We start from the raw sequence: 16,080 nt of genomic DNA, 5'->3' as shown, positions 1-16,080 counted from the left end.
AATTTGAAATAGTTTATTTGTAACTTTGAAAGCCCTTGTTATCAATTTTTCGTTCAAGCTTTGATTCAAGCATTTTTAACAAATACAAGTACAAAGAATTTTCGCGCTGGGCACCGGATGTTAGAGTCAGTCCCGACATCTCTTGGCAACTTGGCCTGTCTGGTATACCAATGGACGAGGTTTTTTAGTTGAAATTCTGGCGTGAGGTGGCACCACTGTACACAAAAGTACGAAATTTGAAATTTTACATTACCAAACTATCTCCAACAATCAGACCTACATTCGTTTTGGCTTTTGATTCTTCGTTGTACTACGAAGCGTCTTAATCCGTGTAACGCGCTAAACACCGCAACTCATTTGGCAGTTGCACGTTTTATCTCATCACTTGTTCCCCCTCCATGCGCTCTAATAATTTCAGGTAAATGCTTTTTTTCAATAATTTCAGTCTACTCGCAAAAGAATATTGTTAGCGATAGAAAAATATACAAAATAAATTTGACGTAAGTAATATTCTTGTGTTCTCTAATGGTGCCATTAGGCACGCTGATCACGAGTATTCGACATAGTCTACTTGTGAAAAATTCGTTTTTATTTGGAATTTCTTATTCTACGGTTCAGAAAATAGTAAAAGAGCGATAAAACATACAAAGTATTAAATTTATTCATCATTTAATTGGATCGACAAAAATAAATGACATACAAATGTGATTCATTGCTCAGATATCATAATACATAAACGCAGTTCTTTATATAGAGCGCAAAATAATATTATAATATTCTAAATAATGAGGATGATGATGATATATAGCAATTAGAATAGAAATCATATAATAGTGCTAGAAAATGATAAAACTAAAATTTACAAAAATGATTAACCATAAGTGTATATGGTAGTGACAAAATAAGACGGTTCAAATAAAATATATTAATAATACATTATATACTTTTGGGGTTAAAAGTAAAGGCTACGGTACATACAGAACGCGAGGACATTTTGGTATCAAGACGTGCATACTTGTAGGCAATATACTTTTAAAATATATTAAAAATTACGAGTGAGAAATATCGCTTTTTGGACTCATAATCGCAGCCTTAATATTAAGACTACAATTCTACCGCTACTAAAGCAGTGAAAAATTCATTATTGAAAAATCTATGTACAATTCATTATTTCCGATAATATATCGTAAAAAAAGAAATCGAAGCATTTTGAATAAATTAATTAGATTCAAACTTACAAAATTCATCTTACTTGAACGGATGCGTAAAATTCTTTCGCAGTATATAAGCTTTCTTTTTGTATAAATCACAATTACATAATTCCACTAAGCGTTAAAGTAGCTTGCACGTTTGTTTTTAAATACATGTATAAAATGTGATGGAATCGTGCATAAACAACGATTGTATCACGCGATTTAAAATATCATTTTCATTTCTATTTGTTTACTTGGTGCGATCATTCGTTGATTTCCGTATCTCAGCTTTGTGCGTATCAATTAAACCTCGTACAAAAAAAATCTAGGTCTTCATCATGATCATCATCTTCAAAATCTCACCACAGCCTTATTAAAAAAAGAACAGACCTTGAATACTGCCGCCCGATTGCAGTTATTTATCGAAGGCCGCCCAGCGGAAACCATTCGACTATTTCATTCGTTAGATCTATTCGGTTGAGCGGTAAGCGAACGCCTCCTAAAAATTCATTCTCCTGAAGAGTGTCATGGTTCCAGATTGTTGCCTCCAACGTTCTATCCTTGATTACTTCTAGCGGCATCCGGTATTCCAACTGATCGCCAATTTAAAAAAAGATTTCAATAATTTATTTTGCGATGAATTTTTCGATAATCAGGTTTTGTAAGATAATCGATGTTTAAATAAAATTGCTTTGAAAATATTTGCTAGAAAATTATGATTCACGCATACCATGATTCACGTTTTTCATCTCATGAATAAAAACAAACTACTCACCATTTCCATGAAGGACGGATGGCAGTTCTTCTTCACAACTTTGGTCTTGCGCTTTGTGGCTTTTGTTTGATCTGGCTTCAAGTATACTTTAACGTAGGTGTTGGGCTCTTGGGCATTCGCAACTTTTGGTAATCCTCGGGCATGATAGACCATCACGCATAGCGTACCGCGAGTGTAGTGAAGAGACAACTTTATCTGGCCACTTTGGACGTTTTCTCTGACTTTCTTTTCTACCCACCAATTTCCCACTAAAAATTGTAATTCGTGCATTTTAATTAACAAAAATCATTTCTCTTACGATTGCTCATACTTCAGCTTTTTGACAGTACCTTTGACTTTTCTAAGATGAATGTCAGCATTTTGTTGATCCCGCAATAGTGGATGGAAAAACGTGTAAACGAGATCGCTTTGCGAAATCTCCGGAGCCATTTTAAAAAGACTCGAAAGGAACTTTTCTATATCGGCGCGTCTTTTGTCAGCAACTTGTTTGATGTTGGATCGTCCGACACTCATTCCACTGGGCAAACTATGCGAACAAATTATCATATCATTTTCTATTTTTACAAAAATACAACACCTGATTGAATGAAGCTACTGATACAGATACCATTTAAATTAACGATACTTCTTTTAATCAGTATTGAAGTTTTCAAATGATAAATGTATGTCTCGTAAAGACATACTTGATAAGATAATTTTATCCGATTAGATAAAAAATTGGAGAAATCACGGGATAAAGATATGTGTGATTGAGTCGTTAAACGTGAAAGCAGAGCGCAAAAAGTTGCCCAAGACAAAAACTCAAGTTTGAAATGTGAAATTTTAATTTATATTTATGAATATGTATAAGATAGGGAAGATTCGGTGCAAAAAAGTTTGAGATTCGATTTTTAAAGTAACATTTTAAAAAAATCATTTGATGCGCCTAGTAAAACAAGACTAATACGTCTGTGAAAATAACGTAACAGGTTATAAAAAATCCTACTAATCAGTCATTATAATTTATTAAAATTCTAAACATAAATGTTACAAAAATTTCGGCATTGTACAACAGAAAAATATTGTCTGTTGACAGATCGTGATATAAAATGGGTCTATCGTGCGGCAAGGAGCAGTTTGACGTCGATAAAAATACGGCGTTCACGTCCCAAAGCGACGGCTTTTACCGGACTTTCGAGCATTTAAGCTACTGGAACGTGATAAAGAATGGCAAAGGACACACTGAACCTGAAAGTTCTGTGGAAAACCGATCAGTAGCTTCAACCATACGAGTTAATGGTAATGGAAAATCGGAGAGTTCCTCAACCAATGAGGAAGAATCAAAAAGTAACACGATGAAAACTATAAATGAATAAGTACCCAAGACTTTTTTTGTAACGCAAACGCTTTTTTATGATTTTCTTTGTACTCGAAAATAAAATGTATTATTTCTGAAAATCAAACAATTCTTTTTCTCACCTGGCTACTTTGGCAAGAGGGAAGTGTATGCACAGCTTCTGATAGAATTCGCAGAACTCCTTGTACGACCTAAAGAGGTAGGTAGGATCGGTCTGGCCCTTTCTTTGGATCTTCAGAATGTACATGTAATACTTCTCCGGATCGTATCTCTTTTGGTATCCGTGAACCTGCACACTTGTCAGTTGCCCTTCTTGTTGCATTCTAAAAACAACAATACAAGTGTTATTACGTAAAAAAATTAATAGAACTTGTAGTGCTAAGATTATTTTCTACTAACGTATAGGTACGAGGTATGAACGACAGCAATTCGCCCTCGTTGTGTTCGCCGGAGAATCTGAGCTGCGCCAAGTTGTGAAGAAAGAAGTTAAACTGGGTGAACCAACTCTTGAGTGAACTCTCGATCATCCGGGCAAATGTTGCTGCCGCCTCTGGATTCGTCTGGCCGGGTAGCAGTGCGCGTTGGACGTAACTCACAGCATCCATCGTGACACCTGGTATGCCTGAAGTTGTCATCTGCGAATTTGTCATGTAATCGTTCATTACTCGGGCTCGTGTGGTGTTGGAATCGCTTGCGAGGTCCAGCGAGTTCGGAGATTTTTTAGGACGCACGAAAGATGACGGCATTTCCCGTTTACTAATCGCTTGTCTCCGATATGTTGTTTTGTTCATTTGTGGTTCTTTATACTTTATATTTAGATTCACGTTTTACGTTTAATCAGTCTTGTGTATTTGTTGTTATTGACTACAACCTCGTATTACTTTTATTATGTACGAATTTTATTTTAATGAAAAAATTTTACGCACACACTCATTTACTTTAATAGATTTTTAATGTAAATTACGTTTTTACGAATATTTTTAAGCATCTTTGATACATTCTATTTGCAAATCATATTTTATGCGTTGCGATTCTCTATGTCTAAACGCGCACGAGAACAGAGGATGAATGATAAACGAATTGTGTAAAAACAACCGGCTTGGCGATTGTGGTCCAGGCACCGAGATAATAATAAGCATTGATAGCAAGCCTTTTCCCGCTTTTGTGGTCGAAGACCTTCATTGTTTGGCTGAAGATTAGTAGTGATGGCAATTTAACGTTTTAATGCAAATTTTAAACTCTCGCTAATATTTAATTTCAAATAATAATGCAAAGATACTTTTATTTGCAAATTATTAAAGGCATGCAAATAAATTTACATTGACTTACCAAACCAAATAGATGTAAGATTAAATTTCCATGTTTTCTGACTACGTTGAACGCCTGGCAACACAGTTCTACAAAATGATGGAACTTTGCCGAAGGTTTATCTCCTCCGTTAATAACGTATGCCATATCTGAAGTCAAAACAAACGGAGTTCGATCCCTAAAACGTTTAAATCCGTAAATAAAATGAAACCTAATTTTCAAAAGTACTTTCGAATTACGATTGAAGCATACCTCTTGAAGTTACCAAACATCTGTGCATCGCCCAAAAATTTGCCAAAATCAATGTGAAACAAATGCCCTGAGGTTTTTAACATTATGTTGTCGTTATGTCTATCACAGATACCCAGAATATACGTTGCTACACTGTAGCCTGCACAGGAAGCCGTAAAGTTCTCCACAGCTCTCTCGTATTCTAGTTCCGATGGATTGTGCTTGGCCAGCCATTCGGCTATCGGTCGATCTTTGAACGATCCAGTAAGACCAAATTCTACTTGGATCTTACGCAGAGTCTCGGCATTGGTTACCATCTCGATCATGCCTCGCTTGAATCCCGTAGGCACGCATGCAAATGTAACCATTTTGAGATCAAGTCCTTCCTTAAGCCAAAGTTTGTCCATTATACGGACCATCTGGATCGTTAACATGTCTTGCTGTAGATCATCGCCGACCTGAGATAGAATAAAATATATAAACTTTCCTGTTGAATGGCAAATAGAATTAAACAAAAAGATGTCCAAACCTTGAAAATTGCAGGACTTGTGTCATTATCGCATCCAACAAAATTTATTTTTAACGGTAACGTAAATGAAGGAAAGTAAGAACAAGTTTGAACATTGATCCCGATGACTTGTCGACTTGGAGACAGGGGTAAGCACGTTCCTTCGTCTTCGACTAATTGACAGTTTATATTTTGTAAACCAACTTTGAGTGCCTCGAGCCTTAACGATTCTTTGGTTGTCTTGATATTTTCTGCGACCTCATGAAGATTCTGAGAAGGCAATATCACAAATGTAACATTACTACGGTTTCCACAGAATGTCAGTCGTAAAGCACGAGTAAATTAATAGTTATACTTACTTTAACAAGGAATTGTTGCGCCATAAAACTATTTCGCAAAGCATCGCCAATGATTGCAAGTAGAGCACGAAGCATCAATTGTAATCTTCGATGATATCGAGCAAAACTTAAACTCTTGTCGTCTCCCAAAGAAATTTCCGAAGAATTCTAAAAAATTTTAAATAAAAATTAAATGACATTTTTTATTACTCGTAATCGATAATATATGCTTATTACCTGAGGGCTCTGACCGGGTAAAGCTTGATTCAACAACCAATAAATATGATGTGCTACACGAGGCGACAATAAAGCTCTTTCTAATAAAAATCTTGCGAGTGGCGATGCTTCATATGTTTCGTGTTTGAGCGCTTGAAGCAATTGAGGCAAGTAATCAACTAACTCATCGTTAGTTAACTCTCGTATTCGACTAACAGCTAATTCTCTAACTTTCATATCTGGGAAACTGGAGAAGAGAATAAAGTCATCATACAATTTATATGAAAAGCCACGTCAATCGTATAACCGTATTACATACCATGGCAATAGTAATTGAAGAGCTTGAACTGGCGGAAGCGGACTCCAGACTCGAAGAGAAGCATGTAAATCAGGCAAGCATGCCCAGTCCCAGCTATGAGCCGCCAGAAGAACTTTTGGTAATGCTTCAGGCTTTTCGTGTAAGTAATGCCTTTTCTCCCATAAGATTTCTCGTTCGTCGATTGGCGGTCTGTGAAAATCATGAACATTAATTGGATGACTTACACATCCTGCAAATATTAAATTCCAAGATGGGTCACTTACCTCGAAAAAGTATCTTGTTCTGTAATATACGTGAGCAGTTCTTGCGTGTTTCGATCCAATGAATTGAAATCGAGAGATTCAATGTCGTGATCGCGTAGCTCTGTCGGAAATAGCACTTTGCCACCATAATCTGGAAGTTCTAAGCCAATGATGGGATGCGTATCGCCGTGCGGATGAATCCCAGGGGCCGGCGCAGGACCCAATCTTTTATCAGCGACAGCTGGCCAAAGCGATAAGAAAAAGCTTCCTTGGCTCATTACCCTGGAAAATATTTGGTTAACGAACAGTCTTTTAGCATGCATTCCTTAATATTAGAGATAATCTCTTACCCATCATAGTCAAAAAATTGTATAGCGCCCCATCCCAGCTCCTCCTTTTCCATAGAGCTTTCAGCTGAATTTGATTCGTGATCCACTGGCTGCTGGGTTCGACCATACACTACAAGCACCAATCGAGCTTCCCTTGGAACTTGGCACACACTCAATCCTCGGAATTCCAGCCTATTTTACGAATGCATCATCATATTTTCATTAATATATCTACGAGTAATGTTGAAAAAACCAATAAATATTGTTATAATACGTAAAGTTACCATGAATTGAACAAAATTTTTGGATAAAAATTAGAGTGACCAGCAGTCATTGGTTCGGATAGTACGGGATTACCAACTGGTCTAGTACCGTGAAAAATTTGCGCAGCTACAATGTAGTCGTCATGCTTCCATGAGCTCGGCAATCTGTGCAGCGCGCCAACTCTTACTAAAACTGTATCTATCACTTGAGAAGAGATTAAAGTATCTGCGAACAAAAGAATTCATCTTGATGAGTTCTGAAAACAATTTAAGTAAATCATTGTAAGCCAGTATTCTTACTTGTAGGATATTCTCCTCGACTGCTGAGTTGAAAGTCAACTCTGAAAGCATGACAGTATGTCTCGACAAGATCCTGTACCGCGTCTCTAATTTTGTTACAATGTGTCGATATAACATCCGGGAATTTGGTTCTAAGTGTAACCACCGAGTAATCACCGTCTTCGTGAAGGATTTCAGGTTTCTTACATTCGATATTTGCGGTATGCATCTGCGGTAAAAATTTGCAGCATGCGTTCACAAAGTTATCGACTGCTTCGGTGATTTCGTACGTCTCGATGTTGCCCATTAGTGCGCAAACTGCTTTCACAGTTTGTACGACGCCTCGCGGTTGCAGCTGAGGAAGAAGACTCGAGCCGTGACTTGATGTTGCTAATTGTGCTGCCGTACTTTCAACTCGTTCCATTTCTTTTTCGACAGTTTCTAAACATAAAAGAGAAAGGATGTAAATAGGCTCTTGAATTTTTACGAGCACATTATTGATTTATAACTCACCCAATAAAATAAGAAGCGTATCGTAGGAAATGGGTTGTAAAGGTTCGTTAGGCAGAATATCCTCTAATTTAAGGCATTGGTCTCTATTATCATCTTGTAACTGAAAGTACGAATATGGTTATAGTATTTTGCATGCAGTGGAAATATTGAGGGATTTTTTGAACATTGATAGTACTTACAGTTCTTGCGATTGATACCTTCATTTGAGCTTTCGTTTCAAGAGCTAATTCTATATCCTTTTCTAGCTTAATGCATTGGTGGACGTATTCATATTGTGCGATAGTGGTATTAGGAGCCAAATATTCCGCCAACCCCCAAACTCTGAGACAGTACTTTTCGGCATTAACCGTGTCTTCATCCTCAAGTGAACAAGCCACGTTGAAAATAACGTGTTCTACGCTACAGTTAACTAAAAGAAGAAAGTCATATTTAATATTTCTGAAATCGATGCATCGAGCTGATTATAGCAAGTAAATATTACGAACAAAAGCCAGCAACTTTTATTTCGTTGCGCGAGGTAAAAAAATTTTATAATAAAATGTATGAATGATTGCGTAATGATTGCATAACTTCTACCAGGAAACGTTTGTCCGTAAATATTTGCATTTATACACTATCTTAATGTAATACCAACCGTCGCACGTAAATGATATGGACGGCGTGCAATCTTTTCCCTCACTCGACATTTTTGAATGCACTATTAACTTTATACTGGTGTTTTCAGGATACGAACTTTCCATCATTGGACTAATAACGTGTCCGATATTCGTACTTGGATCGTTGAACGGAAATTCTCCTATAAAAATATAGTTTTAATGAATTCATAAAGTTGCGTAATCATGTAATTAATTCATCGTGAAGCGCAAATCGCATACCTCTAACTGATTTGACCATCTTGTGAAAAGCTACTAAATCGCAGTCGTGCAATGAGGCCCTTGCTTTGACCACGTTAACATTTTCGTACAATCGAGTCTGCCTTTTTTGCTATAAAAATAAAAAACATTGTTTAAAATACTACTGTTCAGAGCATCAATATTAAAATTTAATTTCTTTACTCTTCTATCCAAAGAAGTTCTCCTTCTTTCAATCGTATTCCAGGCAGACGAATTTCTAGGTGGTAAGGGTGGAGGCGCTGCTGGGGATACTGCTGGTGATTTCGTCGACTTATCAACGGCCGCATATACTGGATCTGAATTGACGGTTTCGCTTGTGCTGTACATGTAATCAAATGGATCAAAAGGATCATAAACAGATCCTTCCATTTGTGAACTGGTATCTGTAAAATAATCCATGACAGATTATTATATAACGTCGTTGCAAAGAGTAAAATAAATAAACTATATAAATACCATCGGTAGAACCCTTGGTGGCAGCAGCTTCTTCCCTGGGCTCATCAGTCTTGAAAGTTTTAATTAGAAGAGGATCGAACGCCTCAAGGACACTCACTCGAACGTTCGTTTTATCCTCAATGTGCTCGAAGACGCTTAAGTCTATTAAATTGCTGTTGGGTTTCTTTTCGATGACCTTCAAGACACTCAGCTTCTTGTCGTCCGGCGTCGGATACGTTAACTGCGGAACGTTGTTCGGCACCGCCGGCGGTGGAGGTGCGATTGCCGGTCGGTAATTCGCTGGCAATGGTGGAATCTGGAAAAGCGCGAAGCGAGTCAAATAACGATGAATATGCAATGTCTATTACGCGATCGTCTTCGCTAGGCTAGTTAATAAGAAGATTTACGAAAGTCTTCTATAAATATTCTGAATCTTTGCTTGCAAAAAGCTTCGATAAATACAGTGAATAGGTGAAGTATGATGCTAAATCGTACACGAACAAAACGAAAAGTATTAGCAAAATAAATTAATCAGCAATCTTTATCAAGATCGCACATATATGCATGTAAGGCTTGCAAAAACGTGATTGAGAAAGTTAATGTATTATAAAAGTTAGGTATTTATATTTTGGATGATGATGAGCATCTCTCACAGCAAACTTCTAGCTTCTATTGGCTGCAAGGAGCTAGTGTAATACCTGAAGTATATAAGTTTTAAAAGTGTATGGATTCCAGGCAGGCTGGAATTATAAAATATTTACATTATAACCAGGTATTCCTAATATAATCCATAGAACCAACTTTATTTTAACACAATACTATAATTTTCAAAGAATTGATTGTAGCGGTTGAATTTCGTTACCTGTGGAACAATATCAGGTATATTGTTGCTAACATTGCTAGTTCTCGTTAAAACAGGACTGATTCCAGGTGTTCCTGGTGTGCAAGGTGCAGTTGAACATTTTGGTCCAGGTATAGGAGCTGAATGATTATATCTGAAGTCAGTAGTCTGATATGCCGCTGCTGAACTATTGCTTCTTGATACGCGAGAATTTTTTCTCAGTAGTGCTGGATGATTTTCCCATTTTGGTTCTATTATATTTTTTCTAAAATATAAAATACATTAATTTTTCAATATTTTGTACTGATAAAAAATGTGGTTGAACTTGAAACACATTTTGTACTTACGAAGGCAATGGAGGTGGAGCACAGCAATATTCCGATAAACTATCTTGCTTAACAGGACTTGTGAAATTAATTAAATCAGCGGATTGAGTCTGATTCGTTGCCGAGTTTCTCCTACATGGAACTGGAGGAGGCTGAATTTGTACAATCATTGCATTTCTAGATTGGCTTGTATTGCTACCAGGCCTGGGTCTGCTCCTCAATTGAAATTTACTAAAAATAAGTCAATTTTATATGAATACAAACTGCTTCAAATTTATGAACTCAAAAGTTTTTGTTCAAAAAACAAAATCATTTAATTTCACTTACTTTTCATTGATGGAACCATCAGTTTCAGACGTGTTACTACTAGTGATAGTAGTAGAGCTTGTGCTCTGACTGATGTGAGTTTCAAGAGTGCAATTATTGCCATATTGAGTCTGTTGCTTTTGCAGTCGAAACTTTTCTAATGCCAAACTCTCTAAACTGAGGGCCTGTGCCCGCTCCAAATCCTCTTGGAACTGCCGGTCATAGTCAATCACCGCTGCTGTTCGCTGGGTGGTTGCATTCCTATTATAGCTCGACATCTGCATGAAATAAAGAAAACAATATAGTTGTGCAATACATATTGCTCTGAAAATAGATAACCCTTAACTGACTCCTGATAAGAAGAAAAATGTCTTATTCCGATATTATGCAAGATTACCATTTTGGAGCAGCTTTCATTCTTGCATCTATGCAGGTTTACCAGTTGCCTGATTAATCAGCAAACTTTTCTCCAGAGCGGTAAAGCGAAACCTCTACAAACTGCAGAGTCAAAACAATAAAACTTATGCAACAATTACTTCACAAAAGACTGCAAAGTACAATGAACCACACACACACACACACACACAGTGTACAAAGAACAAACACACGCACAGTACGCGAATTTTGAACAAAGGCTAGTGCAATTTCGAGCGCTTTAAAGTCACATTCATAAACTGGTCAAACCACTCTATACAGTTGGTCTGTCAAAAAGAATGAAAAAAAAGTGTGACTCGGGCAATTGACAACTTTAAAGAGCCCAGCAGCAGCTGACAATTGACGTATAGCCTGCGCGTCGCGAAAGTCGGGGCTCTGTGCGAATGTCGCCAAAAAAGGGAAGCTCGACTCCGGGCCTGCAGCCGTACAATCGAAAATGACAGAAGAAGAGCTGCGCTGCGGTGCATATGCACTACAGCCGCGTATCTCGAATAGGAGATCGGGGAAAAGGAAAGAGAGAAGAAACGCGTATATACGCAAATTAGCGTGTCTCCTCCTACTCTGTGCCACACAAGCTCCTCACTGGGCTACTACTACTGCTGCTGCTGCTGCTGCTGCTCTCAATCTTGTTTACATTTTTTCGCGTCAGATAAGCGGAGCCACACATACGCACACAGTCGCACAGAAGCTACACGAATATATAGGAGTAATCTTGCATCACGACATTCACGAAGGAGCTGATGAATGAGGAGGGCTTACCCTGGCATTATTGTCGGGGAATTCTCGCTGGCTCCGCAAAACGGCGGCGCTTGTATGTACGTTCGGAGCTGCCGAAAAGGGAAAGGCCCATGCAGCCGATTGTCCCTCGCGACACTATACTACGCTCCTCGACTGCTCACTGCTGCTGGCACTGCTGCACCGTTATGTACTCGGAGACGTGACATCTTCCGTATATACACTACTCGCCTTCTCTTTCTTCGCCCGTACTACACTCTATACTCTACTCCTCCGATTCACTCTACAACGCTGTGCTACTGTTTGTTGTATACTACTACTATACACTGGCCGCTGCCTTAGTAGTCGGCTGTCGGATAACTCGGCGCTCGCTTCGTCTCTCTCTTCCGCATATGTTGTTCATTATAGCTTCGTTTTTGCGGGAGAGAGAGAGAGAGAAGCGATGATGCCGATAGGTAGTTACTCGCACACACACACACGCACAGGCGAAGTCCGAAGCGCGTGCAACGCTTTCACGACGCTCGAACGACGTAAAGTTGGTCGCAGGTTGGCTGCTCCGAAATAACGCGATTGGTCGGGATTTTTTGGAGGAATTTTCGAAATTCGAATTACTTACACTTCGGAGTGATTTACGAGTTAGAGATTATGTGTAGGTTTCTCATCTCGTTAAACTAATGATCGCTTCAATGTTTAGTTTTGCGTTTCGAAGTATAAAAACCCTACATCGTTGTCAGGGGAGAACTCGTGTCTCCGTTTGTTCCCCAGGATTTTCCCGTATTCGTAATATTATACCTATAATTGATTGTACAAACACCTACGTTTATCAATCGTTATGGATTTTCGATGAATTTGTAGGGAATTATAGATTTTATCGCTTGGCAAGTTATTAAGTTAATATCGCGATACGCTTGTAAATAAAGTTAGAGGGTTACTAATTAAGGGAGTTTTAGGATATCTTTCAAATTTGAAAATAGAAAGGTTAATGAAGGAAGTCGTTACTTGCACTGTGCACAAGTCGTAAAGATATTACACATGCATCATTTGAATGGAATGTGCGCTATAATAGGCAAAAGTTGCGGCTTCGATTCGATTACTGTACAGTCAATTTTACGTACGATGTCTTCGTATTCCACGGAAGGTACTTAACGACGGGAAACATCGTTTACCTATTTAGCCTGCAATTTTACAAAAGATACTTCCCAAGAAATACTCATCGGGGATCTTCTTTATCTTCCGAAGGTAAGAATCGATACTACCACCCCCAACAAAATTTTGGCTTCCATAAAGCAACGCCCTCTGCTTCGGTGTTTTATAAACGTAGCTATTTACTTTAATAAACTTATAATTAAACTAATAATGATCCTATATAAGTATTACAACTGCACATTTTCTCGCTCAGAGAATTATGGATCACCTAAAGCTAAAGTAAAAAGAAAACCAAATCTACGTAAAGCCGTCAATTGGTCCTGTCACTAAGCGCAACAACCCGAATTCTCTCTTCAACCACAATAATAAACGCCTTCCCCTCACGCAACTCCAAACAAAAGCATCTCTCGCATCTCATCTCTCGACAATGAAGCGCCGCTGAGCGTAAAAACGTTCCTCTCCTCGCCCGCAAGTATCACACTGCAGCATAATCCGAATCTCCCACATCATCGGAGAGAGAGCCGTGAGGGTGTCGGAACTCGGAGGGGGTGATACGCGCAGAAAGCGCCCACTACAACAATCGTCGGCATCATCATCAACGCTCTTTCTCTCTCGCGCACATATAAGCCGAGCCTAATATCCGACAACACTCCACTACTTGGTTAGTGGGGAGGGGGGGGAGAGCGCGCTCACAAACACAAACAAGACAGCTCGAGCTCACGCGCGCCGCGGCTCCGCCATTTTGATGTACGATCGCACGTCAGGCGAGACCAGCCGACGCAGCCGTGCATCAAGAGAGAGAGAGAGAGAGAGAGAGAGGGATATATAGAGCATCCGTGTGCAGTGCGCAAGACTGTATTGGTGCGCGCCGTAAGAGAGAGAGAGAGAGAGAGAGAAAGAGAGTACAGTGTGCGTGCAGCTAGCTCGCGCGCCCCGGACTGACTAGCGGGAGCGAGAGAGAGAGAGAGAGTTAACGCACTGCACCGCCGGGCACAGTGTATACACCGTGTGCGCGCCGCGCTGCGGAAGGAAGGGGCCCTGGTACACCTCTTAACTCCTGGTGCCAGTAGCAGTGACGAGTGCCGTTTTTCACGCTCTCTCTGTCTCTGTCCTCCCCCCCCCTCCCCGACACCACAGCCACCATCAACAGTAGTGGACGTTGTATACGTGTGTAGTACACGAAACAGCGTCGCGCAGTCAGTGTTTTCCTCGCGCCAGCGCGTTTGTTTGTTGTTTTTCGCCGAAAAACTACTCCGTGTCGCTCGTGTTCGAGTTGTCAGTGCGCTGAGGCAACGCGATCGTCATCCGCGTTGCATACAACGTGCCCCGGACCAACAGGAGACCTCGTCGACGAGGAGAAACTAACCTCGAACAAGGTCGTCACATCCGCATCCAACGAGACGTCCAACGAGACAGCCGCTACTCCCGTGTCTAACAGCCGAGACTAGGCCGTATAAGTTACAGTCTCTCATAGCGGCGGCGGCGGCATCGCGCGCGCAAGGGTGAAAAGCAGTGCGCCCGAGATATAGAGAGGGCAGAGTGGAAGAAAAAAAAAACAAACTAAAAACGCTCGCCGCGAGGTGGCCTGTATGGGCGCTGCGCTCGCCGGAAAGAGAGAAAAACGCGCCTGCACACGCACAACGTATACGCACAGTGTGCTGCTGCACGGATAGCGAGTCTCTCTCGCTCACTTTGTCTGCCTGCCGAGCGAGAAATTTCGCATCGCGCGCGCGCGGCGGCGGCGGCGGCCTAGTAGAGAGAGAGCGTGCGAGGAAAAGGGTTAAAAAGCGCGCGTGTGTGACAGGTGCGAGAGGATCGATCTCTCATCGAGTCTCGCCGAAGACGGAGAGCCAAGCATATACAGTGTGCTCAGGTAGGGGCTATACAGCGAGCAGCGCGAGAGAGTTCACAGCTTTTTCTCTCTCTCCCCCCACCACCGAGGGCAGCTGCCGAGAGACAGAGAGAGAGAGAGAGAGAGAACGAGTCTGGCAAGCTTCGGCGTGTCTCCGCGGAGCTATCGGTGCCCATTGCACGCAGCTACGGAGCACCGAGTGCGGCGCTGCGATCGCCTGGCTGGCTGGCTGCCTGCGAAGGAAACGCGCCAAGCTACTCTCTGCGTCCGTGTGTGACGATGGCTCAGCCAGCAGCAGTATAGCAGCGTGCTAGTGTGAGTGAAAGAGAGAGAGAGAGAGCGCGCGCGCTATATCGCTCTCCGACGACGTCGTTTTTCTGGTGATGCGCCGGCGAGCTGCGGACCCCGAACTTCCCTCCGTCGTCATAGCTCCAGCTTCGCGTCGCGCGTGTTCCAAGTGTGCATAACAAACGTGCGCGCGTGTGTGTGTGTGCAAAGTCCCAAGTGCAGTGAAGAGAGAGAGAGAGAGAGCAGCAGCAGCAGCGAGAGAGGACACAAGGCGCCATCGATGTCGGCCGAGTCCGGCGCTGTCGCGCGGTCGCCGCAGCCCCCGCTGCGTCTCCGTCGATGCTGCTGGAGCATCCAGCACCTGGTCTGCCTCGAAGCCGTACTAAGCAGCAGCAGCAGCGACCTGTAGACGGCGGCGCATAGCCAGTGCCAGCCGCAAGCAGAGCAGCAGCCGAGGCTGCGCAACGCCGCCGCAGCAGCAGCGCCAGCGCCAGCAGCCCCCTGCACCCGAGAAAGAACATGGCCCTGCAGCAGAGCCCCGCTAATCAGCAGCAGGCCGCCAAGGACCCCGTCAGCTACGAGCGGCTGCGCGAGGCCTTTATTAGGGACCTGCATCACTTCCACGACACAAGAGGGTGAGTTCGCTGCTCAGAGTTTGCCACCCTTTGCCCCTCAGTGATGCTTCTTCTTTCTTCGAGTCATTTTCATGCTTGCCAGGGACCAAAACATTGAACTTTGCGAATACTCCATTGGGCACTATAGGCGTTAGTTGTGTTTGTGAGAAGGTATATAATTATTTATCTTCTTGTACAATGAATGGTTCGCTTGGTATCAAGCGCAAGATTCAGAGGCTTTTAAAAGGGTTCGTTTTGACTAGGGCCATTGAAGTCAGATTCGTATAGTCAATTTGAGTTCTTGTAGAGGCGGTATCTGTTTATGATCTAAGTATTACCAGTATTGAGCTAATAACTAC

General features: G+C 41.3%; 2 protein-coding genes and 1 long non-coding RNA gene across 10 annotated transcripts in view; 2 read left to right on the top strand and 1 right to left on the bottom strand.

The window, feature by feature from the left end:
• Positions 1–640: 640 nt before the first annotated feature.
• On the bottom strand, positions 641–12,285 carry LOC100121969 (phosphatidylinositol 4-phosphate 3-kinase C2 domain-containing subunit beta). Of its 3 annotated transcripts, XM_016990428.3 has the most exons (27): positions 11,846–12,285; positions 11,049–11,149; positions 10,673–10,929; positions 10,367–10,576; positions 10,041–10,284; positions 9,877–9,918; positions 9,200–9,494; positions 8,906–9,126; positions 8,726–8,834; positions 8,485–8,646; positions 8,030–8,259; positions 7,851–7,950; positions 7,359–7,778; positions 7,080–7,284; positions 6,817–6,987; positions 6,488–6,748; positions 6,225–6,413; positions 5,927–6,152; positions 5,711–5,857; positions 5,373–5,621; positions 4,865–5,301; positions 4,634–4,790; positions 3,704–3,939; positions 3,427–3,627; positions 2,298–2,494; positions 1,969–2,216; positions 641–1,786 (listed from the first exon to the last, which is right to left on the bottom strand). In XM_016990428.3, exons 2-27 carry the CDS (start codon positions 11,049–11,051, stop codon positions 1,613–1,615), a joined length of 5,391 nt encoding a protein of 1,796 aa, XP_016845917.1. In that variant the 5' UTR covers positions 11,052–11,149; positions 11,846–12,285; the 3' UTR covers positions 641–1,612. The 3 variants fall into 3 exon arrangements, with proteins under 3 accessions (XP_016845917.1, XP_008217083.1, XP_016845918.1); XM_008218861.4 differs by lacking the exon at positions 9,877–9,918 and having other exon boundaries at positions 644–1,786; XM_016990429.3 differs by lacking the exon at positions 11,049–11,149 and having other exon boundaries at positions 644–1,786; positions 11,846–12,252.
• On the top strand, positions 2,491–3,405 carry LOC116416180. Its single transcript, XR_004226713.2, has 2 exons — positions 2,491–2,936; positions 3,044–3,405. It is a non-coding gene; the product is annotated as an uncharacterized LOC116416180 (long non-coding RNA).
• Positions 12,286–13,867: 1,582 nt separating the features above from the next.
• Positions 13,868–16,080, top strand: part of LOC100121989 (AT-rich interactive domain-containing protein 2) — a 33,447-nt gene continuing 31,234 nt past the window's right edge. For all 6 annotated transcript variants that reach the window (XM_008218915.4, XM_032596194.1, XM_008218909.4 and 3 more), the window contains exon 1: positions 13,868–15,742. In XM_008218915.4, the coding sequence (XP_008217137.1) occupies positions 15,627–15,742 (116 nt within the window). In that variant the 5' untranslated portion in view covers positions 13,868–15,626. The remainder of the gene's footprint in view (positions 15,743–16,080) is intronic.

The sequence above is a fragment of the Nasonia vitripennis genome, chromosome 1 (genome assembly GCF_009193385.2).
Source record: "Nasonia vitripennis strain AsymCx chromosome 1, Nvit_psr_1.1, whole genome shotgun sequence".
In the NCBI taxonomy this organism is placed as follows: domain Eukaryota; kingdom Metazoa; phylum Arthropoda; class Insecta; order Hymenoptera; family Pteromalidae; genus Nasonia; species Nasonia vitripennis.
The sequence above is the reverse complement of the archived record's forward strand: the minus strand, read 5'-3'. Positions and strand labels throughout refer to the sequence as shown.